The 27,207-nt window shown below is 41.6% G+C and overlaps 1 protein-coding gene across 2 annotated transcripts in view; it reads right to left on the bottom strand.

Annotated features, from left to right (window-relative positions):
* The window catches only part of SDK1 (sidekick cell adhesion molecule 1), a 728,283-nt gene that overhangs the window by 443,251 nt on the left and 257,825 nt on the right, over positions 1-27,207 (bottom strand). For both annotated transcript variants that reach the window (XM_029576917.1, XM_029576918.1), the window contains exons 2-3: positions 12,939-13,098; positions 4,054-4,160 (exon numbers count right to left, since the gene is read on the bottom strand). In XM_029576917.1, the coding sequence (XP_029432777.1) occupies positions 4,054-4,160; positions 12,939-13,098 (267 nt within the window). The remainder of the gene's footprint in view (positions 1-4,053; positions 4,161-12,938; positions 13,099-27,207) is intronic.

A 27,207-nucleotide genomic window follows, 5' to 3' on the forward strand; every position in this document is an offset into this window, starting at 1 on the left:
AAGCTTCTACCTGAGGCAGTGGAGGGTGCGGTGACTCGTTCAAAGTCACAAGAAAGATCTGCGTGGTAAGTGGGGTGTGAGCCCTGGCTTTCCTGGTTTTCAACCTCCTGTTATAACCACAAGCTACTCCTCATTCCCAAATTACACATTAAGGGGGCAATTTTCAAAAGTACCTGAGAATTTTCTGAAAGGGGAAGCATGAGCATATTTTCTGTCTGAAAACTGCAGACATGTGTGCCTACTTTCTCCACAGAAAATAGCATGCATAGGTTTGAAAATGTAACCCACATGTGTTATTTCACCCCTTTAACCTAAACCTGCCCCTGGGCCTGGCTAAAAGTAAGCACATTAAGGTCAATATTTTAAAAACACTGAATCCCTAAATTTAGGCACCTAAGTACCTTCAGCTAGTCCAAAATTCTGCTGCCCTTCTACTGACAGGTACTAAAATTCATGATCATATTACTCCAGTTCTTCAATCTCTCCATTGGCTTCCTGTCCAATGGTGCATAACACACAAGATAGCAACCACTGTCCATAGCCTCCTTAAAAATGTTAACAGCCCATGGATTTATTGTATTTTGCAATTTTATGTTCCCTCAAGAAACCTCAGATCAGTAAGTAAATCACTCCTCAAAATCTCTTCTACCAGGCGCACCAGACTGTCCATGTCACGGGAAAGAGCCTTCTCATTTGCAGGCCCCACTGCCTGCAACTCACTTCCTTTGTTCATCACTTCAGGGAAGCCTTTTTATTTAAGCAAGCCTTTCAGGAATAAGTCATGCCATTTTTTTTCTTTGCACAGTCTTAATATTCCAGCATTTAATCCCTTTACCAGTTATTTTGTGATTCATTTTTATTGTATACCTTTCCTATGTAACCTGCCCCAAACACTGGAAGACGAACATAAGACGTACTTTTAAATAAATAAATAGGTGCCTAATTTTAGCTAAACGTGGCTGCCTAAATTTAGTCCTGATATTCACTTGCTTAGATTTAGGATTCTAAGTTAGATGCTGAGCATGTTTTAAAACATCCTAACTCTGCTCCAGTAGTGAAGCACTTCTTAGCAACTTAAAGTTAAGACCTGTTCTTCATCTGTCTAGACGTATGCCCTATTTCAATTGCTGAAAATCAGTGCTATGTCCTAACTTTTTCCTCACCCCAACTCTGCACTCATTGCTAATCATTTTTTAGACGCCTAAATTTAGGCACCTAGTGAGACTAGCTGGCTAATATTCAGCCACTATCCAGCTAATTTGGCTGAGATATTCAGTGATATGACCTCGCTGCTGAATATACTTGGCTATCATACATAGAGCTGGATAAGTTTATCCAGCTAACTTTTGGATAGCTGAATAACAGCCTTAGACTTATCGAGCTAAGGCCTGGATTCATCATTCATCGCAGAATGACAAATCCTGCAAAAACGGGGGGGGGGCGGTGCGCTGGCTGCCGGCTTTCGCACCAAATAGCACCACCGTGAAAGGTGGTGCTATTCGGCGTGCTACTGCCGACGATAATGTTAGTAACATTATCACCGGCAGCTAAGCCACCGCTAACTCCGCCCCCTCCCCGCCTTGACTCCTCCCCCTCCCTGCCCCTCCCCCTAATTTGCATTATATCGCATGCGAAAAGGCCCTTTTCACTTTGTAAACAGTTATGATGGCTCTACCGAATAACGGTATATAAATCTCATCAAATAAATAAATAAATAAAGATAAAGCTTTAGAAAATAACCCCCTAAGTCAGATAAGGCTGAATGCCAGCATTATCTGGCTAAATCATCCAGACAGGTGTCCCCAAACCAGCTACGATTTAGCCAGATAAAAAGTTAGCCAGCTAAGTGGCTGACCATTTTCAGATATTCATGCAGTACCACAAAGTCTAAACTTAGCCAGCTAAGTGATACTGACTATCAGGCCCTAGGATCCAAAATTTAGGAGAACAGCCCTAGTAAATTTTCAATAGGGCCAATTTAAGGTCCAAGCTCCCAAACCCTTTGAAACCTGACCTCATTGATGATCTCCACAAAATACATTTTCAGTAAAAATATATGTAAAATAATCTGGAAAATAGTGTGTGTAAATTTGAAAATATAACCTCTGTGTGCATTATTTTCTGATCCCACCCACATATGCCCCCAAGAATGCCTTCCCTAAACGTGGTTAACAGTACAGACATTGGGGCAGATTTTAAAACCTGCACGAGGGCGCAGATTTGTTCACACAACCCGAAGCGAACAAATCTACGCCCGATTTTATAACATGCGCGCGCAGTTGTGAGCATGTTATAAAATCCAGGGTCAGCACACGCAAAGGGGTGCACAATTGTGCCACTTGGGCGCACCGAGCCATGCAGCCTGCCTCCGTTCCCTCCGAGGCTGCTCCAAAATCGGAGTGGCCTCAGAGGGAACTTTCCTTCCACCCCCCCCCCTTCCCCTCCCTTCCCTGCCCCCAACCCTACCTAGAACCCCCCTTACCTTTGTTGAAGAAGTTACGCCTGCCTCCTGGCAGGCCTAACTTATGCGTGCCGGCCAACGGCCGGCCTGCAATCCGGGCACAGCGGGGCTTTTAAAATCTGCCCCTGTATGTCTAGAGCTCTCCCTTGATTCAACTCTCTGGTCACCCAAATCAAAGAAATTGATCATATTTATCTGAGAAAATCTACTTCTGGTAAAACCTCGCTGCCTTGGATCATGCAATCCACTGGATTCCATAAACTGCACTCTCCTCTTTTTTAGCGACGATTCCATTCATTTGCTCATCATAGAGGTCAGACTAACCGGCCTGTAGTTCCCAGCCTTCTCCTTTTCCTTCCACTTTAATGAATAAGAACCACAGTTGCCCCTCTCCAATCTTCTGTAACTACTCCCAACTCTACAGAAGCATCAAAAAGGTCAACCAGCAGAGCTGCCAGGACTTGTTTAAGTTCCCTCAATACCCTCGGATATATCCCATCCAGCCCTATCACATTATCTACTTTTAGTTTCGTTAGCTCCTCATGAACCTGCTGTTCTGAAAATTGATTGTTTACCTCATCGCCAGTCTTATTTGTGTTCATTTTATGTGGTCTTGCTGCAGGTCCCTCCTCGGTGAACAAAATATTTGTTAAGCAATTTCACTTTTTCCTCAACCTCTACATACTCCTCCCCATCCTATCAGAGTCTCACAATGCCACTTTGCACTTCCTTCTATCAAAAAAGTCTTGTCCCCCGCCCCCCGTTTTACCAAATTTGCTAACTGTTCCTCTATTTGAATATTTGCATTCCTGACTACTTTCCCAGCTTCTCTTATGCTGCTTGTCAGATCCTTCATGTTCAAGAAAAGGATCAAGGTCTTAGATCTTTCACAAATAGTGCAAGATCTCAAAAGAAGTCATATTTTATTTATTTATTTATTTTATTTACTTCTTTTTACTCTACCGATATTCAGGACAAAAGTCTTATCACAGCGGTTTACATCAAACCAAACCTGGGAAAGTTACATATAACAAGGGATTAATCAAGATAAAATCAGGATAACCTAGTAAGGATAACTTAGAACTTAACTCAGAACTTAGAGAGGGACAGGGCTGCCAGGGTAGAGGAGCTAGGAGAGGTAGGGAGGGAGCGTAAAACAACCAAGTGACAAAGGTAATGGGAAGGTAGTACTTAAGTGCAAAATTACTTATTAAGAGAGGGAGACTGGGGCTGGAGGGAGGGGGGGGGACCAGGAATAGTGGAAAGTATTTTGAAAATCAAAAAATATTCGTAGGTTTTTAAAAAGTATTGAACTGCCTGATAATTCTGAACTGGTTTCAATTGGTAGTAACATTAAATCTGAGACCCTTCAAATGACATGTTCATGCCATGGGCTTTTTTTTTTTATTATTATTTTTATTGTGACCTGGCTTTTTACTTGGCAGTATGTGTCTTCGTCCAGTACAAGCTCAGTCAGCTAAGTCAGAAGATAGATTTAAGTGTTCAGAAATAATTTTCTTTTACTATTTTCATTGAAACATGAAATAATAAATTCTTTCATGGCTGTTAATATCAATTCCATTCACACCTACATGCAACTTGGACTTCTGCTTTCTTTTGCATGAGTGCTCCCATCCTGTTCCGCACAACGCATTGATAAAGCCCAGCATCAGACTGCTGCAAGGATGGGATGACAAACCTGTAGGAAACAAATGACAATGTTAAAAAGTAAGTTCTCTCCTTGACAAAAATAAGTCATGTTCAATGTTTATTAAGCATCAAATAGAGAGTCAGAAGAAAGCTTCTTCCCTGATATGTTTTTCACTGTAGATCTCAACTATTTGTTTTCTCTTAGTCCTTACTCCTTGCAGGCATCGCTTCATTACCTATCTTTCCCCTTCAGGAACCTTCTAAGCCTATCATCTGTTGGGGTCATTTTTTGTCACCTTGGCTGAGGATGTATGTAGAAGTTATGAGGAAAGACTAAAGAGGTTAGGACTTTTCAGCTTGGAGAAGAGACGGCTGAGGGGGGATATGATAGAGGTGTTTAAAATCATGAGAGGTCTAGAACGGGTAGATGTGAATCGGTTATTTACTCTTTCGGATAGTAGAAAGACTAGGGGGCACTCCATGAAGTTAGCATGGGGCACATTTAAAACTAATTGGAGAAAGTTCTTTTTTACTCAACGCACAATTAAACTCTGGAATTTGTTGCCAGAGGATGTGGTTAGTGCAGTTAGTATAGCTGTGTTTAAAAAAGGATTGGATAAGTTGTTGGAGGAGAAGTCCATTACCTGCTATTAAGTTCACTTAGAGAATAGCCACTGCCATTAGCAATGGTAACATGGAATAGACTTAGTTTTTGGGTACTTGCCAGGTTCTTATGGCCTGGATTGGCCACTGTTGGAAACAGGATGCTGGGCTTGATGGACCCTTGGTCTAACCCAGTATGGCATTTTCTTATGTTCTTATGCTGTATGGAATCAGAGTTCTCACCCAGCCACAGACTAGTTTGAAGGCCACCGGCCAACCTCTGAGTGAACTCATAGTTACTGTTTTCCACTGTGAAATGTTTATGAACAGACAAAGAGTCTGTTTGTTTTAGTTATTCCAGTAGGTCTATGATGAGAAAGCAAGCAATTAACTTATACTAAAGCCTGAGAGAGAGTGAAGGCCACACAGCTGCACCTAAAATTGATAAGAACTCAGAGGGAGGGAACCTGGCTGCTTTTCCCAAGCATTTATTTATTTATTTGTTGAGTTTTATATACCGTCATTCGGTGAAGCCATCACAACGGTAATTTAGTGTATAAGGAAGGAGTAATAATAGCTAGAGAGAGAGGGAGCACATGCTTCTAGACGTGATAGCACAGGCTGATCCTTTGGAAACATGTAAGCTTTTTATATATATATATATATGAGGCAATTATTATCCACCATTACTTCTGTATGATCTGATTTTATTTGTTCTATTCTCCTATTGTTCAAATAAAATTACTTTCCTGGCCCTGTGATGTACTGAATCAGAGTATGTGTGTGTGTAGGGAATAAACTCCTGGGTTCAAGCCCCCAAGTTCAATCCCAGTAATTGTGTGTTTATATTGGGTAAGCCCCCGAGATAGTCCCTTGAACACACAGGCGATAAGCCCCTCAGGCAGCCCCCAGTGAAATTAGCCCCCCAGGTCAGAGCCTCTGTGCACAATCTGATGCCAGAACACCTCTCTCATCCACTTCTCATCCAATTCTTTCTGCCGTTCTACTCAGGTGCCTTCATCACTTTCTTTCTTTCAACTCTTCCATAATTTTTCCTTCTGTTTGGTACTGCTCCTGACATTTTCAAACCTGTAATAGTTTGTCCTAGTCTACAGTAAGCTCTTGCTTGATCATGTGTCCAACCTTAAGTACCAGTCCATTTCTCTCCTCCTTTTCTTTTCCAAAGATTTGAAGTAAGTTATTAATTTTTCTTTCAATGCTTTTGACTTCTTTCAATCTGCATCTGAACTTCACCACTCCACCAAAACAACTCTCTTCCACTTCTTTAATCTTCTCCACCTGTCTGTAACATCTCACTTATCTACTATATTTGCCTTTCTAGATGTGTCAGCAATCTTTGCCACCATCAATTCCTCAACTACAATCTTTGTTTTTCTGACTTTATTCATTCTAGGTTCTCCTTCAGTTTGTCACACTATTTCTTCAGTTTCTTGTTAGTAATCCTCTCTCTTAGAAACCCCCTTCTTTGGTAGGTATGCATTATGATTCAGTCCTTTGTCTCCTGCTTTTTTCTATCTTTTGCTGATGAAACATTGATTTTCGTTCCCTTTCTCACCCTTCCACTCAGTTTTCCTCTTGTCCTTCTGCTGTAGCTACTCATTTGCTTGCATTTGCTTGACCCCCATATGTGTAAAATGTATTCCCACCCCCTCACCCCCATCCCCTTTAAAACAAGGTTGCACATCCTTATTGGATGGAAAAAGCCTAATATAAAAAGAAAGGTCATTCTACTGCACGCATTTAAGGATCCTGACAGAACCATATCTTCATACATTGCTGTCCAGCACTCTCTGCTGGATGGCAAAAGTCTGCAGTAGTATTTGTCCACATCTTTTGTTTATATATTTTACACTTGTAGAATGAAAGTGTGTCCACTTTTTTATCATGTCCTCCACATTTCATCCAACTATATTCTGCTTCCCTTTTAATGTAAAGAATAATAAAGAATATATAGAATAGGCAAACAGTATGGTTCCTTAAACTATCAGTTGTCTATTTTGGGCCCCATGCAACACATACCGTCTTGATGATATTCAATAAGAATGTACATCATTAAAAATGGTGAATAAACATGTGAATAAAGGTGAACCGGTAGATGTGGTGTATTTGGATTTTCAGAAGGTGTTTGACAAATCCCTCAAGGCAGGCTTCTAAGAAAACTAAAAAGTCATAGGATACGAGGAGATGTCCTTTTGAGGATTGCAAACTGGTTAAAAGACAGGAAACCGAAAATGTCCTTTTTCACAATGGAAAAAGGTAAACTGGAGTGCCTCAGACATCTCTATTTGGGCTGGGGCTTTTTAATATATTTATAAATGATCTGGAAAGGGGTACAAGGAATGAGGTGATCAGATTTGCAGATGACATAAACTTATGCAGGGTGGTTAGATCACAAGCAGATTGTGTTAAATTACATGAGTACCTAGTGAGACTGGAAGATTGGGTGTCCGAATGGCAGATGAAATTTAATGTGGACAAATGCAAGGTTATACATATAGGGAAAAATAACCCATGCTATAGTTACATGATGTTAGGATTCATATTAGGAACTACTACCCAGGAAAGAGATCTAGGCGTCACAGTGGCCAATACATTGAAACTGTTGGCTCAGTGTGCGGTGGCGGTCAAAAAAGCAAACAGAATGTTAGGAATTATTAGGAAGGGAATGACGAATAAAACTGGGATGTCATAATGTCTCTGTATCACTCCGTGGTGAGACCATACCTTGAGTACTGTGTACAATTCTGGTCTCCACATCTCAAAAAAGATATAGTTGCACTGGAGAAAGTACAGAGAAGGGCAACCACAATGATACATGGAATTGCTCTCTGATGAGGAAAGGCTAAAGAAGTTAGGGCTGTTTAGCTTGGAGAAGAGACGGCTGAGGGGGGATATGATAGATGTCTTTAAGATCATGAGAGGTCTTGAACACATAAATGTGAATTGGTTATTTACTCTTTCAGATAATAGAAGGACTAGGGGGCACTCCATGAAGTTAACAAGTAGCACATTTAAAACAAATCCAAGAAAATTACACTCAACACACAGTTAAGCTCTGGAATTCATTGCCAGAGGATGTGATTAAGGAAGTTAGTGTAGCTGGGTTTAAAAAAGGTTTGGATAAATTCCTGCAGGAGAAGTCCATAAACTGCTATTAATCAATAAGGAGTAGCAGTTTGGGATCTTTTTAATGTTTGGGTATTAGCCAGGTACTTGCAACTTGGATTGGCCACCGTTGGAAATAGGATGCTGGATTTGATGGACCCTTGGTATGACCCAGTATGGCATATTTTATGTTCTTATGTAACATTACATAAAACTCTACAGGAAATTATATAATAACCCCTCCCCCTCAATTAAACTCCCTAACCTAGTGTAATTTAATCTTTAAGAAAGAAAGCCTGTAATACTTCTAGGCAAATGTGAGATGCAAGAGCTTACAGAATGGTGTTCTTTGGACAAGCTTTATAGTATTAAAGCCTTGCTATAAAAAGCATCTCCTCTACATGTATCCTACTAGACTGATATGAAATGACCCATAATACAGGACCCATTGTAGAGAATAGGTACTGCACCTCAGAATACCTTAAAAGTCACTTAGCTTACTAAATGTTAATAGTGTTCTGTACCCAACTGTATATAAGTAACTGCACTGTAATATAAATAAAACATGTAAATATAGGTAATTCTGAATTAAATATTAAAGTACTCATTCCCTTGGGTCATCATTTTGAGATCTAATGCAAGATTTAAAAAAAAAATTGTATCAAACTAAGAAAAAATTACAGTACTGAATGTCATAAATTGAATATAATGGCTGTGTAAGAAAAGGTCTGTCTAAAAAATATGTACTCTGAATAGAAATGATTTGAAAGAGAAGAAGCTTCAAATCATTTTTTGGTTGCAAATTAGGACAGTGTCACCTGGAATAATTACCATCATTTAGTTAACCAGCCTGGGATGAATGGATAGCCAACTCCAGGCAAATGATAAAAATAGACAATTTTCTTTTGCAACTAACTATTGATTAAATTTCCAAAGGGAACATAACCAATTTGAGCAAGTGGCATGACAAATCTAAAACACAGACCTGAAATAGTCAGAGAAAAATCTATAGTAAATAGAAATAACCAGGCTAACAATTAGAAAAGCCCTCAAGAGGGATAATATTGCACTGAGCTAAAACTGTAGAGATCCCCTGACTAACACCATGGGTCAAGACAAGAAATGCTATAGAAACCAAATATTTTCCTTCTTCCTCACAATGTGGGCAGCGGAAAGGCTGCGTCTGTAATCCCCTCCCCTGCCCATCCCATACCCCGAAGTGGCTCTCCAAAGACTCATGCCGCTCAATATTCGATGACGAGAGTTTTATTAGTTTGGACAAATTAATGGCCGCAGCCCATAAGCATTACATTCACAAGTAATAAACAATAATAAATTGATACAACAAGCAACATTATCAATAATAAACAATCTCGAAACTTTGTTCACTTAGCTAAAGCTGAACGCTTATTAACCAGCGCTCCTCCGCTAACCAGTGCTAATCCCATAATTTGCTGAGGCACATGCACACCCCCTCGGCCGTAGAAGCCGGGGGCTGCCACTGACCCCTTGGCAGTGGAAGCCAAGGCATCATTACTGGTGACCCAACCGTAGAAGTCAGGGTCATTTGGTCCAATCGCCTCAGTACTCATATTGTCCCTCACCCCTCTTGGCCGTTGAAGCGTCGAGGGTCTGTGTTAGGCCGCTGGCCCCCATCGGAGCTGCCTGCTCTAGTGGTCCGAGGGCCGCCAGCCCCCGGGCCATGACCTATGTAATCTAAAGGTGGGGGTATCGCTTTTGCTGGTCACCACGCCAAGGTTCCCTGGTAGTGGCAAAGCTAATCCGGCAATGCCTGGACCAAAAGGGAGCTACACCCTCTGAGCTTCCCCTTTATCCAGGCTCGCCGGGCCCCCTCTCCCCCCCACTCCCTCCCTTGGCTCCCGCCCGCCTTGCCTTCCCCGCCCCCATTGTGCCCCACTCCCTCATGGAATCATGGAGCTCTTTGTCTCTCTTCTCTCATCTTCCTCCTACCCATTGTCTACATCCCATTCAGTCTCCTGCTCTTTGTGCTCTTCTATTCTGGGTTCCCCTTCTACTCTGATAATAGACCCAGTGGGAGGCAAAAGTCTCCTCCAGCAGGCACTTTGAGAGTCACACAACACCTTGGCGGATAACTGAACAGCAATTGTTACTCCATGTCCATAAATACCAAATATGGCTCTATTAGTCTACAGAACAAACAGGCCCAGCCCTAGTGGGTGTGCACACTGTGCAACTGCACAGGGCAGCACACCTGTGGGGGTAGCACATAGGCCTCACTATGGTGTGGCAAGTGCCAACCCAGTTTTATGCATTGGATTGGACAGGGATAAACCAAATCCTGATCAGTAGCAATACACCTCCTTACCCCCCTAGCCGGCAACAGGAGTCACATATGTGGGTGCGTGAGCACATGTTTAAAAGTTTTCTTCTTCATCTTTTAGTTAATATGTTCCACTAGAGTTCTAAACTAAGGTGTCATTAATATGAATTTCTGGTTGCCACAGTAAAAACTGGATGGAATATTATGACTTGATGCTTTTCCAAGGAAATGCTATCACAATCTCTTCAGTTTTACCTGCTCCACTTATATAGCCTAAACCAGAGTGTATAAAGAATTTACCAACACAGCTGCTGTACACCAATTCTTTATGACTATTGTTATATATCTCAATCCCAGAGAATATGCATTCAGGTAATACTGTGCAAAGCAAGACTCTGCGGTCATAAAATATGTCATAACAAGTAGCACATAGCATAACCCAACATTATCTTAGTTCTCATTGTGATATATGTCTAACTCTAGAAGTAAAGAAATGTTGAGGTTCAGCTATAAATATTTAAGACAAGTTTTTGTATGCAAACTCACTGCCAAAACCCATACTGTGCATGCATAATTACCTACTTGGTATAAATAAAAGCTTTCTAGCCTGTGTAATAAAGGTGCTCCTTTAGGGTCATCAATGCAAAGCCACACTGTGCACAAAATCATTCACACAGTTTGTTATATTGCATGCTGGAATGCTTAAATCCTGCTAGAATGAAAAGTTATTTAAACTAAAATCTATGAGATAATATAGAGTTTGATGCAAGTTGTGAGCTTAACAGTAAAAAATGTAGTTATGGGATCAGTTTATATTTGATCATAGAAAAGAAAAACCTCAAAAAATTGCCCTCCACCCTCTATGTGGGGAAATATACACACATTATCCATGGCACAGGTTACATTTTCCTACCAGTGTGGACGAGGCCAATGAAGTATGCACAGGGATTTCATTTTGAAATTTCGACACTGGCAAAGTACATAGGGTAAAAATTCTCAGTCCATCACTCTATATGGGTTTCCGTTTGAAAATCAGCTTGCAAGCCCACAAGTACTTTGTATCTGCAGACCGCAAGCAATGCAAGGAATATTAAAATGGGACTCTCCATTAAAGAGAAATCTATATTCAAAAGCCATACAGACAGATAATTCACAAGTTATCTATCTAAATGGTAAATGTTGCCATATTCAGCCACTTATCCAACTGAATTATAACTAGATAAGTCATTATCTAGCTTTAATTTGGACCGATAAAAAAAAAGAGGCATTCTGGGGACATTTTGGGGAGGAGTTAAGTTATCCAGCTAACTTAGTCGATTCTCGCACCGAGGATAAGTCTCCAGGGGCATGTGCTCAAGAGGGAATTGCTAGAATGGCCGTTATAGTTGGTGATTCAATTATTAGGAAGGTTGATAACTGGGCGACTAGTGGATGTGAGGATCACTTGGTAACTTACCTCCCTGGTGAGCTGGCAGACCTCACGCATCACATAGATACGATTATAGATAGTGCTGGGGAGGAGCTGGCTGACTTGGTATATGTGGGTACCAATGACATAGGAAAGTGCAGGAGGGAGGTTCTGAAAGCCAAATTTAGGGTTTTTGGTAGAAATCCAGAAACTCCAGGGTAGCATTCTCAGAAATGCTTCCCGTTCCACGTACAGGACCCCAGAAGAAGGCAGAAAAAAGAAAGCAGGGCTAAATGGTAAATTTTCGCAATGGAAAAAGGTGAATAGTGGAGTACCCCAGGGATCTGTTCTGAGATAAGCAGTTTGGAATCTCTCTACCCGTTGGGATCCTGCCAGGTATTTGTGATCTGACTTGACCACTCCTGGAAACAGGATTCTGGACTTGATGGACCTTTGGTCTGACCCAGTATGGCAAGTCTTATGTTCTTATGTAACTATCTCTGGCTAAGTTATCCAAATGCAGGCGATTCATAAATCATTATTGTCCTATGATGAACTGTCCCAAACTGGCAGTATTTGAATTCACCATCATCCTCCACACCACAGCAGCAAAATTATGCCAATGATTGTAGCGTTTTACCTCCTAGCAGCTACAAATGATGCCCCCCAAAAGCCCAGCATCTGGATCAATTGCCCTAATTACCCCCCAGTCCCCCTCCTGGCAAGGCCATTACTGCAACCGTTAATATTGTTTTATCAAAACCTTTATTGGCTATAGATTAAAATTGTTCAGCAGTTTAGTATTATAATCCAGATTCATAAGTTGAAAGCTGCATCTCATTTTATGAACTGATTTCTCAGAGCACCACTGTTTCTTGCTCAAGCCAAAAATATTTAACTTCTTAATATAATTAATCCTGTGACTTCTCACAAACTAGAATCTCACCCTTTGCAGTGTGAAGAATCAACCATTATCCTAGCTAAGATAGACACTTGTTAGATTCAGCATCTACCTTTCATTTTGACAGATCAATAAAATATATTGCTTACTCCCTATCCCCCCGGCCCCCTCCCCACTAAAAACCTCCTGAAATTTGATTAAATGGCCAGATGCTACAATGTAAGCCTTTACCCAGTTGACAATATGGGAACCTACAGAAATTCAATATCTTTCCTTCCATCTCTCCTAAACCATTGTTAATTCACCTTGCTATAACCCTCAACTTGTTTATCTTCCAGGAAAAATCTTACAGAAATGCGGTGTACTTCCCTCTTCCTCCAAGTCTCATAAATAATCAGTACTATAGTCTCAGACATACACAGCTGACTAGGCAAACAGGCATCATAAATGCATTAATGAAAACAAAACTATATAAAAGGACAATTACCTATATTCGCTGGAGAAGGCTGTGATCTCACTGTTGTTACGTAGCCATTTGAATTCTAATGGCCAGCTGCCCTCTGCAAGGCAGGTGAGAACCAGACGATTCCCCTCAAGATGGATCTGCGGTAGGCCAGGCTCCGTCTTGAAATACGGTGCAACATCATCTGAAACCCAAGAAAGGCACAACACTGTTAAGTAATGACAGGGATGAAAATACAGCCATGAGAACAAAGCACCAGCAGCACATTCAGTTTATTTTTACCCTGAACAAGTTTCTACAGAAAAGTTAGACAAGGTGGAAATGATCAGCACAGCCGGATACAAAGAAAAGAAAGAGAAAGAAGCAACCCAAAAAAAAAAGCTAGCCTGGAAGGCTCAGCATCAAGGCTGCTGTGCAAAGAGACTTGGATTTGATTCCCATTTCAGGGCTTCTGGGCTGGGAATGCTGAGGAGGCAGACCCTGGGAGGGAGAGGGAGTCCATGTTATTGCACAATGGTGAAACCCTAAGGGCCAGATTCAGGGCCCACGATTGCTCTGGTGCATGGACCCTGGCTGAGGACTGTAATTGTAATGACAGGGCCAAAGTGAGTTGGACGGTGATACAAAACAGAGGAAGAACGAGCTTGGTATTTGTGAATGAAGGCTCATGGTGGCCGATCCCAGCCCCAGGACTGACTGAGCTGGAAGTCCAAAGGAGCAGGAGGAAACTATCAAAAATAAATAAATAAACAGAGTCTGGCAATGTCGCATTAAAAAGGCATATTTTACATCCTTTGCTGATTAATGCATGTTTCAATGATTTCTCTTCCTACCTTTTTTCAATCAGGATGCTTTAGACTGCATACTTTTTCTGAAACCGATTATAAGTTACAAAAATAACAGAAGTCATTTTATTTTTTATAGTTCAAGATTAAAAATAGCTTAACTTTTTTTTTTCCAGCTATCCTGATTTCACATATTGCTAAAAGCTCTGGACTGGTAGAAACAATGTATTTTGTTTCCTGGTTGTTTAAAGTGCATCTATATAAAAATCCTTCCCTCAAGGGGGGTACTACTAACGACATCAGGGAGCAATTTACCAGGAATAGATAAAAGTGAGTAAACAAGTCTTGTTATTATAATGCAGTACCAGACTGGCACGGAATTAGATGGTATTTAACAATTTTCTCTCTCTCACTATCATCAGTGGCAGACAAGAATCTTAACAGAAATGGGTAACCTGCAAGGAGCAGTGGTACAACAGCATCAGGCTTCCAAGAAGGCTACTACATGGAAAGGCCATGGTAAAATCTAGGGAAAGGCAGTCGGTTTTTTACGAAATAGACAATCATTCCAAAATTGTCTTTCGTCTCATTTTGGGGGATCTGGAAAACGAAAGAAAATTCCCCGAAATTTTGTTCTAAATCCATATTTCGTGTTACTGAATGAAAACGCTATAACCACACAGTAAACGTGAATCTACCATGTGGTACCTTGAGATATTGCGCGGTAATGGGAGTTACCACGCAGAAACAGTAAATGTTACAATTTAGGTTAAAAAGTGTCATATGGGGGAGCAGCTCATTAACTAGAGATAACATTTGGCATTTTCATTGGCTGTCTCCTTATTTATGGGTCTCTGTGCGCCTAGTTACAAGAATAAACAAATAACAAGGTCAAGAAGTCAGCAGTAGCCTATGTAAAAACATGCCCAGCAAGTGCATTTTTTAAATTCGCCAATCCCTGTTTATTTTAGGAAACGGGCCCTGGTATCTTGTGCATAATGACAGTATCTTTAATACTGGCACACGAGCGCACACGCGTGCGCATATGACGGCTCGTGTCCAGAGAGGTGGCCATTTTATAACATACACGTGTACATGCATGGTATAAAAGAGCCTGGTCACGCGTACCTGTGCACACAAATTTATATGGACGCGCAGAATTCAGGTTAAAGTCACGGAACGCCCATATCTCACTCATGCCCCGCTCATTCTTTGATTTCCCCCATCCTGCTTCATTTGTGTAAGAGACAAAGGTGCTACTTGATGACTGGTGCGTTTTCCATTCAGCCCACCAAGTGGTTGTTTCTGGGTTTATCCCATCTTTTTTGACTCAATTGCAGCAACTACTTCTCATAATAAAGTTGCTCTGGTGATAGTCTGCTCCTTTCCTTTGTGGAAACTGAGGAGAGAACAGCTCTTTAGTCATTTGAATGTCTTTGTAAAGACAACAAATGTCAAATTATTATTCATAATCTGCAATCATTGTTACCTGCAGCAACAATATTTGATGATGATGGTGGATTACTGTCACCCTTGAGGGGAAGCTGAATCTAGCTAGCTAGCCACCCATCAGTGGCCACAGCAGCCAGTAAAATCCAACCCTAAAAGGACAGGGGGAGCTTGGATGTTTTGGAAAAGTGTCTCACTACAATTTTGGTGGCTCTAGATTCTAATCTAAAGGTTGGTAATAAGAAATAGAAAGGACCTGAGTGTTGAATTAAGTACAAATCAAACTTGAAAATGATAAGGCCCTATCAGCAGAAATGGTGGAGGACAGCACTTAGATTTTGGGCATGCTTGAGGCTGATATGGAAGGAGTTTCTGGGAAAGGGCATGAGAAGTCAAGTAAAAGACAAAATGGAGCTAGAGGAAAGGGGGAGCAGGTGATGGGTTGCATGTGGACATTTATATGGTCATCTACCCAAAGAATCTCAACTGGCCAGACTGGATGGCCCAGTTTATCTCATCTGCTGACAGGAAGAAAGTGACGCCCTGAATACATCATAGTGCAAGGCAGTGCAGTTTTCCTGCAAATAGATGATACTTGAAGAAGAGAAGCCTGTGTAGCAAAGGAAGGGGAAATCCCTGATCAGAACTGGAGAGGTTACCCAGAGTTTGGAGCTCCTTCACTAGGGAATCTCTTAAAACCAGCCTTAAGTGGTGAAGATGAGAGTGGAGGGAAACTAGCATGGGGGAGGAAAGGAGTATCTAAAGAGGAGGAGTAGGAAAAAAGAGGCAATAACTTGACAGGCATATGGAACAGGAAAGAAAAAGCCGAGGAACCACTGGAAGATGAAAACCGGAGAAGGAATGAGATGCAAATGGTGTAAAAAGAGGCTACAACAGGGTGAAGGCAAAAGAAAGAGGAGGAAAGAATAAAAAAGGATACATAAAAACAAGTGTTCCAGGAGGGAGAAAAATGAAAAGGCAATAAAATAATCAGAAGAGAGGACTGAGATGGCGGAGAATGAAGCTAGAATCAAAGAAAGCTTGAAAGCTAATAATTTTCTGTCTGTCAGCTTGCTGACATACTGGTATACAAACTTCATTGGTTAGTGGGCAGTCACTGTCTACTGTACAGGAAGTTTGGAGTAAACATTTTCAGAGTACAGTATACAGTTTTGTTTCAGTTCATACATGAATCTCATCGTCTCCGCACCTCCTTGAAGAACCTAACATTAAACCTGCTCACCCAGGTCCTAGCAGAAAATGTATGTTGCTGCTAGGAACTGGAATAAACTGCCTGAAGAGCTCAGAGCTGAAAACAACCTGCTTTACTTTAGGAAACAACTTAAAACATATGTTTGCCATGGCTTTGGCCAAAAGACAACACTGACTGCAGTGTAGGGCTCTCTCAAGCAGCCACTTTATGTTTCATTTTGGCTTTGTTTTACTGTACTGTGTGCTATGTTTAGTTGTTAATTGCTGTTTGGTTGTATATTTTCTGTTACTCGCTGAGATTTGTGGATCAGCGAGCTAGAAATGCTAGAAATAAATAAATAGATCCCCTTTCTCCTACGAATTGCACAGGGAATAATGATAGTGTGGTAGAGGACAGACAGGGCACACACATGGCCATGGAAAAACACACAAATTAAAATGAGGTCAATATTCAAAAGTCATTTAGACAGATAACTCATTCCGCTGTTTAGTTGGTTAAACTGTAGCCAGATAACTACTTACTTACTTGCCAATTCCTACTTACTTGTATCTTTTTCATCTCAGCCGGGAGCGAGGGACCCTCTGCCCGCATCCGGCGCCTCCACCGCTGCTCTGACAGAGGCGGCGCTGGAAGCGTAAGCTTACGTTCACGTTTACGCTTCCAGCGCTGCCTCTGTCAGAGCAGCGGTGGAGGCGCCGGATGCGGGCAGAGGGTCCCTCGCTCCCGGCTGAGATGAAAAAGGTATCAGCGAGGATGGGGGGGGGGGGGGCAGGGAGATGGGGCCCGGCCTACAATACTGGGCAATTCGCTGCTCATTTAAAAGGTTTGGGGGTTGGGATGCACAGCCTGACTTGTATTATGCGTTGGGAGTAGGGAGGGCACTCGGCAGCTTCTCGTTTTCTTTAGTTTTAGTTGGTAATGACAGCGCTACTAAGCCGGATATCTTTTCAAGATATTCGGTTAAGTAGCAAGTTATCTGGCCACACAAGGACAGATAACTCAAAAACTAACCCTGCTATATTCAAACATTGCCAGTTAGGGCTTTTTAGTTACCCGGCAATATGTAGCCGGATAACTTTAGGCTGCTATATGAATATATGGGACGAGTTATCCGGCTATCTTTAGCCTGCTGAATAAGGACCTCTACATTCCTGCGCAGTATACATCACTTTACCACACTTTAAATCCACAAAGGATTCCAGTTTTTTTTGTTTCTTGACTTAATGCCGGAATATAAAGGACTCAAACCAAACTGTGAGAGAAACCAAGGTCTAGCCTTACTTCATTACCTAAAAAAGGCAGCATTAACTTAAAAACTGCTTCTGAAACTTTTTTTTTTCTTTTAAATAGAAATAATGATCCTTCTGCCCCCCCAGTTATTAGGTGAGTCAATTGTGCCATAAACTGAGGGGGGTACCTATAGCATACAAATTATCCCAAATGTTCTGGTAAAGCGACAATGAGATTTATTAAGCCATCATAATCAGTGCCATCAATCAGGTTAGAATCCAGCAGAGGAAAGGATTAGAAGTCTCAGCGTGAATGGTGCAATCAGCCTGAGCAGGACCTTCTATTACCGTACTCTGACTTTCCAGACAGCTGAATTTCCCAAGGCGACTAACCTTTCGGTTAAAACCGCTAATCTTCCTTTCAGAACTTCTTTTTGCATCAAACACGAAAAACATTTTCATACTTCAGTGTCTGAATTAACCACTAAAGCATTGAGCGTCTTATCTTGAAACTTTCTAGCAGGAAAGAGAGCGATCTGACGTTTGTTCTCTCTTTCAGGCACCCAGACTGGAAAACATGGATCTCTAATCTCTCATTGGCCAATGCAGCCATCCCAGTTCCATTTGTCGAGAATTTAGGATTGCTTGGCTTCCACCTGCCAGATGCCAAGGATCTAGTCTTAAACCTTGTTGCACCTTCTTCCCAGTACTAGTTTAATCTACTCAACACACAGAAGAACTGGAAACTGAATTTCTATTTGCAATATCTGTCTTTTGAGAAATATGTATAAATATATGAGGACAAACATTTCCAATAATGGCAAGCGTGCTGAATGTCAACGCACAATTTTGTTTAAGCAAAAAGGCAAGCGCTGCAAGAGAGTTATATATTTATTTATTATTAATTCTTCTATCCCGCTCAACAGATAACCAGATCTGGCCAGAGCACTGAAGAATAATGCACCATACATTAAAACAATAATAAAACTCACATAATAATGCAGATCAAATCAACATGAATCTACGAAACAAACACCTCCCCCATACCCAAAAAATTAAAAAAATATTCATCCACAGATCTGCAAGCTAATTTTCGAAGGGAAATTCCCCATGTTGCTTTCCTTTGAAAATTCTGGGTAGGCAGGCATGGAGAGCAGGTGAAAAAAAGTACCCATGGACTTTGTACCTGCTTTAAAGCAAGTGCAAAGTATGCAAAATAAAGCATACTTTGTACTTGTTTGAACGATCACAATAATGTCCAGTATGTACAGTGAGTGCCTTAACATCAGCTGCTGCAATAGACCATGGAAGTTTTAATTAATTTTAATACTGGAATTGGAGCCAATATTAAAATTAGAATATTTCAGGATTATTTTTTTTTCTGTTTGTTAACGTCTTCCTGTGCTTTACAGAGTATTTTCTTCATTTTAGCATGAACAGTAAAACTACAGCTGCTGAGTGACCCAGTCCAAGATGGGAGACTTTAGGTCAGTCTGGATTTTGAATTACATTCCAGTGCATTATAGTATTTGCTGCCCTTGCTTCTATCAATTGAAATCGGTGCTATGAGTACCAGAATGCATCAGGTTGCCAGAAATCCAGGACTGGTCTAAAATCTCCAGTCTTAAACCTGGCCACTAGGCATCTCTGGTAAAGCAGTACATTAGTTTTTATTTATAAATAAACTTTCAGTCAAAATAAGACAATAAAAGTGAAAAGATAAAGTATGACTACTGTGGACTACTTAAAATCATGGAATGGATCGTTTCCTAATTTCTTTATAGGGTATAACATTCTTTGAATATCTGCGCAGAAATTTGCCATTTCTTTTGAGTTTAGTCAATTATACTTTGAATGAAAAAATATTTTAAAAAAATATAAAATACATTCTATTTAACTCTAAAAATAGATGTGTAGTAGTAATAAAAGTTGGTTCAATACGATCTGGTGATACTCTGATAGCATGATCATGGTACTAGTAACATTTAAAAGGGCCCAAAAGGGTATTTCTTTAAGGGTATTAACTACTGGGTTACATAATTGTCAGTTCCCTCAATTTAGCTATTCCGTGGTGAACTCGCAGTTCTATACGGAGTTGGTAACTTCTTCACAGTCTTCTCCCCTCGGGAGACATTAAGCAATTTCACCTCAGCCAAGCTGATCAGTATTTATCCCAACATATGAAGCTTAAAATGTTATCTTTTGTAATGTCATTTTCTTTTAAATGCTTTAAAGAAAGACAAATTCATACCATTCACCTGAGAAAGGAAGATAAGTACTGTATGAGTTTATAGCTGTAAGCAAAAAAATAAATAAATATAACAAACAAAAAATATCTTGTATGTTATGGTTGAAAGTCCCTTTAAAATTAGAAGTGAAATGGAAGAAAAATTACTTGATATGCTTTAAGAAATCACTGAATAGCAGCCACTTTCAAATTATAACCACCATCAATGGTTGTGCTACGGGCAAAAGAAAAGAAGCAATTCTATACACAGTGCAGAAAGACAGACTATTAAAATGTATTTTGCTCAGATGTCATTGCATGTCATCTGTCGTTAAAAACAACTTAGTAAACATTAAGAAAGCACAGAGTAATCATAGGATGTAAAACCATCCTGAAGGAAAGCTGTTTTAGCAACATAAAGAAAAAAAATCTAGCCTCAGTGCAGAGCACTTAGAATATTGTGTGCTATAATCAAGTTGATATTGCAAAAAAAAGAACAAAAATTCCTCAAAAAGGTACCATAATTTAATTTTTCTTGGGAATAAAATTTACAGGCCAAATTGAAATTCTTGTATAAATATATTCCATATATTTTTACATTGGATACTCTCCAGTCTTCAGGAACAGTGGCAGATTTTCCTGATATGTTACAGATTACCAGGAACAAATATGCATTTGCATATTTGAATTCTTTCAAAATTCAAAGGTGAATACCATCAGGTCCTGGTCCTCTACATCCTTTTGAATAAAGGATAAAGCAAAGAAATCATTTAGTATTTCTCTGATGGCTTTGTCTTTTCTGAGGCTGCTTTTACGGCCTGCATATCTAGTGGTTCAATTGCCTCTCTCACAAACGCCCCCGGGCCGGCACCATGCCCCCGTCCGCCCCCCGGAACACCCCAAATGATGCGTCGGCCCCGACACGCCCCCCTAGCGAAGCCCCGGGACTTACGCGCGTCCTGGGGCTTGTGCGCGCCGCCAAGCCTATGCAAAATAGGATCGGCGCGCGCAGGGGGATTTAAAAAAGGTTACGCGCATAACTTATGCGCGTAACCCTTTTAAAATCTGTCTGTAACTCTCCAATCTTCAGCTTTTACTACCTCCTATCTGGAAGTTCAGATTTCTCTGTTTTAACTATCTTTTTAAACTTTGTATGTATTATCAAATAAACTTAACAAGCAATGTACTTGTAAGATGAAAGAGATTGTCTGAGAAAGAACTAAATTTAATATTTCAATCCTAAAAGAAAAATAAGACAAACTCAAGAAATTCTACAAGTCCAAAAAAATAAAAGGAGGGATCCTGTTCACAATATAAAGAAAAATTAAAGCAAGAAAATAAGAATCAAATTGCACCATAGCCAAAACTTCTAAGCAGCTAATCAGTACTGTGTTATCATTGGTACTGCTTTTTGTACCTATATTCCTACCGCAGCTTACGAACATAATATGTCATATGTTTTCCAACACCTTCGAAATCTATCTCATGTTATGTATGCACAAGGTGGTATAAATCCTGCTACTGATTCATGGCTTGACTCTATATTTTCCTGGCTCCCCGTCGGGGAATCGGTTTAGACAGTACTTACTACTCAGAAAAGAGGTGAGTTGAGAGGGTACAAAAAAAAAATCGTATCGAACTCCCTGAAACTTTAAGGGTATCTTTTGAAGCCACCTCAATCCAGGCTATGAGCTTTTTAAGTGTCTGTTGGCTTTCCCTAATTATCTACTTTAAAAGTTGCTCTGTCTCCTTTTTAATTGTTAATGCCAGGAACAGGGTTCCACCATGGATAAGTTGAAGCCCATCCCACTGGAATAGGCTCCCTCTTCCCAAAGATGGTGCCCAGTTCCTAAATAATCTAAAGCTTTCCTCCCTGCACTGGGCAGCCACGCTGAGAGACTCTGGAGCTCACTTGCCTCTGGGGTCCTGTGCATGGCACTGACAGCAGCTGAGAATGCTGTCATGGAAGTTGTGGATCTTAATCTCCTAAATAAAAGCTCAAATTTGTCTTCCAAAGCATCTCGCCTCTAACCCCCTCCCACCCCCAGGAAGACAGGGAGGGTAGGAAGTAAGCAAAATAATAATGCCCCTAGCACTCCAGGAGCAGGTAAAAGAGTTCCAGGTCTGTTTATCCTGCAATAGTAAAAGCGACTGTGGTCATAACAGTAAATGACAGCAGAAAAAGACACAAATGGCCCATCCAGTCTGACCAGCAATTGCTACTCTGTGACAGTTACCGCCACTTCTTCCGTTCAGGGTTGTAATTGCCAATCTGTGCAGTTTACCACCAGCTCTTCCGTTTAGGATTATAACTGCTGCTCCGTGCAGGTCACCCTCAGGTCTTCTGTTTAGTTTATAATTGCCTCACCATGCAAGTTACCCCATGCCTTCTGTTTAGGGTTGTAGCTGTCGCTCCATGAAGGTTACCACAGTGCTTCATTATCATCTTACCATCCTAGGGATATTTTGTGATTTTCAATTCTGGTATCATTATCATCTCCACCATCTGCATTGGGAAAGCAATCCAGGCATCCACCACTCCTTCCATGGGAAAATATGTTTTGATTTTGGAGTCTACCCCCGTGGAGCTTTATATCACACCCCTTCGTTCTAGAACTTTCCACTGAAAAAGGTTTGCTTCTTGTGCATTATTACCTCCTTTCAGGTATGTAAAAGTCTGTATCACACCCCCATCTCTCCTCTTCTCCAGAGTATACTCTTTTAGATCCTTAAGTTTCATCTTATATGCCATCCGATGCAGATCCCACACCATTTTGGTTGCCTCTCTCTATCCTTTCTTCGATGCAGTCTCCAGAACTGAACACAGCACTCTAGGTGAAGCCTCACCAATGACCTTTTTCCTGCAGGTTGTACCTTTCTCTATGCATCCCAAAGTTCTTCTGGCTCCAGCCACTTCCTTGTCACAGTGTTTTGCTACCTTCAGTTCATCATTCTCAAGTCTCTCTCCTGGTCAGTGCAAGCAAAGGAGCAATATGTGCTGTGTGGGCAACAACAGGGAGAATCCTGAGGACGGGACCAGCTGGGTTCAGGAGGCCCCCCCTCCCCCGTGTCTCCAGGAGAAAGCTGCTCCTGACCCCCTCTGAAGGTTGTAAGTACCAGTGTCCTGAGATAAGGCAGTCTACCATTTTGTGAAAGTACTGTGTATGAGAGTAAAACTTGAAATTGCATTTGAAAAGGCTGGAGACAGTGTGGTTTTTCCTGCTCTGGCACAGGTGATTGGCACACATATTTTCCCTCCAAACCCCCCTCCCCCCCCCCAATACAATGCCACCACCCCATGTTCTGTAACCTTTTGCATGATATATGGCACAATTAGAGAGGTATTATTAGTTTGCAAATTTCAGAAAGACTTCACTGCCACAGGGACATAAACAGATTAGCAAAACTTATCACAAGTATGCAGGCATCAAATAAAATGGAAACTGTTGTGCACACAGAAGATAGTAAACGTTTTGAGTCAAGGAATCGCACACACACAATATATTTGTCTACTTTAGGCTGTGCACAACTAACATTGATGAAAACAAAACTCCAGTTCTAACAGTGGGGCCCTGATTACCGTATGCAGTGAGGGCTGAACATCTTGGTTAAGCACAACAAAATGTGTGTCCACTCCCTTACAAGTTATGCTGGTGTCGTATGAAATTTGTTTTTATATTTCTTGCCTTGAAATCCATCCACTGCAGTCACTGAGAGACCCTTCCATTGCTGGCTTATAGTTTTTTTTCTCCACAGGAAAAGATAAAAGCACCCAGGCTGCAGCTGACATGGCTCCAATATACTGGCCGTCTCTGAGTGGATTATCGGCTGACTCACCTTGAAGACACAAACAGGAAATGGTATACGGTTTCTTTCTTTCTGATGCACTCACAGCATTCTCCCTTTCATCAAACAGACTCATGCAATCCTGAAATGTCTTCTTCAGCTGCTAGAGTCCTTCTGTTTCTACTTTCTCTGTTCCTGGGGCCACTCTGCTTCACAGAAACTCTACTTGGGTTGTTGATCAGTAAATAGCTATAAACTTTGTCTGATCTCTGTGTTGTCTATATCCCTTATTGGCGTACATTATTTGAATGCTTCCATGACCTTATAAATCACGTATGCCAATAAGGGTCATAGACAACACAGAGTGTTATCCTCTAACAAAATGATTACAGCAAAGAACCTAGAAAGTAGAAGTGGAAACCCAATAACTACCGTAACAGCTCTAATATTAGAGCTGATACCAGCAAACAATGTGATGGCAAGAGAAGGCCCAGACAGTCCACGTTGAAAGAGTGCATTGAAAAGGGACTGCCAAAGGACCATGGCATCAAAGTTCAAGTTGCAAGCAGCGGGACCAGAACCACAGTACGCAGCATGGAGGTAGCAGGCCTAGGACTGGAGAGAACAGCATGGAGGTAGCAGGAACAGAACCGGAGAGCGCAGTACGGAGGACAGCAGCAGGATGAGATGAGATGAGACAGCAGTAGCCCCAGGAGATGAGACAGCAGCATGGAGGCAGCAACATAATGAGATGATAGGCAGACAATAGACCATCCACATGATCAAGCTGGTACAGGAACTCTGTAAACAGGATGGGCCCAGCAGTCTTCTTACATCTAGTCGGCATAGGACCTCTGTCATCAGATCGGGCCCAGTAGACTTCTTCCATCTAGCCGGCACAGGAACTCTGTAGACAGAGCAGGCCCAGCAGTCTTCTTCCAGCTAATTGGCACAGGAACTCTGTATTAAGGATGGGCCCAGCAGTCTTCTTCTATCTAGCCAGCACAGGAACTCTGTACGAGGTTTGACCTGGCTTGTTTGGACAGATCATCTTTGAGTGCATTTTTTGGAGCCTTTTCAACTGTGTGCTTCATGGGCCTTTTCCTCCCTGAGCTTTTTGGTGGGTGAGTGTGGCTTTTCATTTGGTCCTAGCCCTGGGCCATCTTGAGAGTTGGAGACTGCTGCGTGGTGTGGACTCCTGGGAGGATGAGGATGGCACAGGTGCAGGCTCTGCCAAACTCTGAATGAGTTGGTTCACCGCTGTGGTCAAATTATTGATTGAAGTGGATAAGGTGGTTAAGCCTTGTGTAAGAACTGCTGTTTGCTGTTGCACAGCGTTAATGTGGCTGATCTGAGCCCTCCTTGATCGCACCATCTCTGCCTGTATATGGTGAAGATGTAGGCCAAGCCATCTCTCAATGTGGCCTGTATTGTAGGATCCACTGCTGCAGATAGTGAGGGTGGTCACTGAGGTGCCATTTGTGCCTCCGATGCGTGCATCACTGGGCTCAGGGGATTAGCTGGCTCTCTTGGACATCCCGCTGGTCACAAGGCATGCTGGAGGCAGGTGGTGACTGGGCTTATTCTTCCCATGGCAGGGCAATTTCCTCCATAAAGCCAGAGAGGTTTAGGCTGGGTCAAGAGGTAGGGGTGACCAAAGGGCTTGAAATAGCAGCTGCTGCTGCTGCTGCTCCTCCTCCTCTTCTTCGCTTCATTGTGTCTCAGCATCCAGTTGAAAGGGGCTGCCCTGCTGGTACCTGGGGTTTCACAGCTGGGTCCAGAGGTTTGCTGGGCGAGAGCTGTGGAAACAAAGAAGACAACAAGTGCCGGCGCACAATCCCTCGGCCTAGTGGCCCTAGGGAGGCCTGTGGCCACGCCATGACCCGGACCGCCCACTCCCTGCCCCTTTTTTCGAGCCCCAGGACATACGCGCGTCCCGGGGGCTTGCATGCGTCACCGGGCCTATGCAAAATAGGCTCGGCGCGCGTAAATCCAGCTGGATTTATACGCATAGGGCTTTTAAAATTTGCCCCAAAGGGAAAACGAAACAGATGAGAACACTAAACAGGACAAATCACCCAGGAATTCAAGAAAAGTGCCTCCTAAACTCCAACTAACCAACTCATCTCCTCTCCTCTCTCTCTCCAATGCCTGACACAGCCTCAAAGAGGCAGCTGCAGGAAGCCGGTATATATAAACAAAGAAAATTACACGCCATATGTAAAATGATGCGCAACGCATAGAATAATGCATGATGTGTTAGAGCATTACATATTGGGATAATTCCATACGCGATGTGGTATGTCCTTAATTTCCCTAACCATGCCCATCTTGTTATCGCGGCTCACAAACGCACTATTTTTCAGTTTTATTTACCATGATTTGATGAATCTAGGCCTTGGACTGGCCACTGTTGGAAACAGATGCTGGGCTTGATGGACCCTTGGTCTGAACCAGTATGGCAGCTCTTATGCTCTTATGTAGTTTAAACACAAAGCACATTCTAGAGCAAGAACAAAATGACAAGCTCCAATTTGATAGGACTATTATAAGGTACTGTATAGTTCTCTGAAATATGTGCTTTGATGGAAAAATGAATTAAGTAAAGTACTGCATAAAATTTACTGGAAAGCAAAATTATAGCTAGCAAAGAGAAAAAAAAATCGTACCTTGAAAGGATGTAGCCTATATTTACAGTATAAGCCTTAGCTCCACAAAATACATTAACAAATTTAAGCAAACAATCCTAGTCCCTCCACTGAGATTCCATCATCCACTATACATTTCAACATCAGATTAAAAAGGTCTTTCAATTACTAAAGAGTACTGAAGAATTATATCAGCAGTCTTCTTACTAATCTTCTGCATAAGTTAATATGTTCTGCTACAGAAGGCAATCTTCTCTAAGTGCTGCCCTGCTTTTCTGACAGAGGAGAAAGACCAGAAACCCATGGGCTAAAAACATGCTTATTATTCTAAGAACACAAATGTCACCAGTAGCCGATTCATACGAATCCTTTGTAATTGCCTGTTTGCACCGAGAGAGCACATCAAGGACTTCCCAGGCCCAATATTATATGCAGATAGTATAATACCCAACTTCTACCTGAGCACAGAGGCTCACGGACGTATTTCATGGGCCAATACAGGAACCATGCATGCTCCCGGCTTTTTTTCTTACCCAAAAGCGTCAATCTTTCAAGATACTTAAGGGTTTGTTTTTTTTTCTCACCTTGAGCTCTTCTGCAATCAGGGTAAAAAGAAAAACAAACAAAAAAAACACATTCACACAGTAGTTGTTGAAAATAAAGAATCCTTTACTGGACGCTGACTATAGGGAAAACCAAAATCGACAACAGTACACTATTGCTTAGTGCATCATTCAATAAGGAAAAATGAAAGCCCAGCAGGAAAAAAATAAGGTCAGTCTGTTGCAGTAGCAAATGCATCACTCCCTGGTACCTGCTTCTCCCGGATGCAGCTCTCTCTCTCACTCATTAGCAAGCTGAAACCGACCTTCAAATCTGGCAGTCTACCCCGGACACTCTTTTTCCAACCTAGCAGCAGATGATGAGCAGGGAGTTACACTTCTCTTCTTTGAGAC

Source organism: Rhinatrema bivittatum, chromosome 14, assembly GCF_901001135.1.
Source record: "Rhinatrema bivittatum chromosome 14, aRhiBiv1.1, whole genome shotgun sequence".
Taxonomy (NCBI): domain Eukaryota; kingdom Metazoa; phylum Chordata; class Amphibia; order Gymnophiona; family Rhinatrematidae; genus Rhinatrema; species Rhinatrema bivittatum.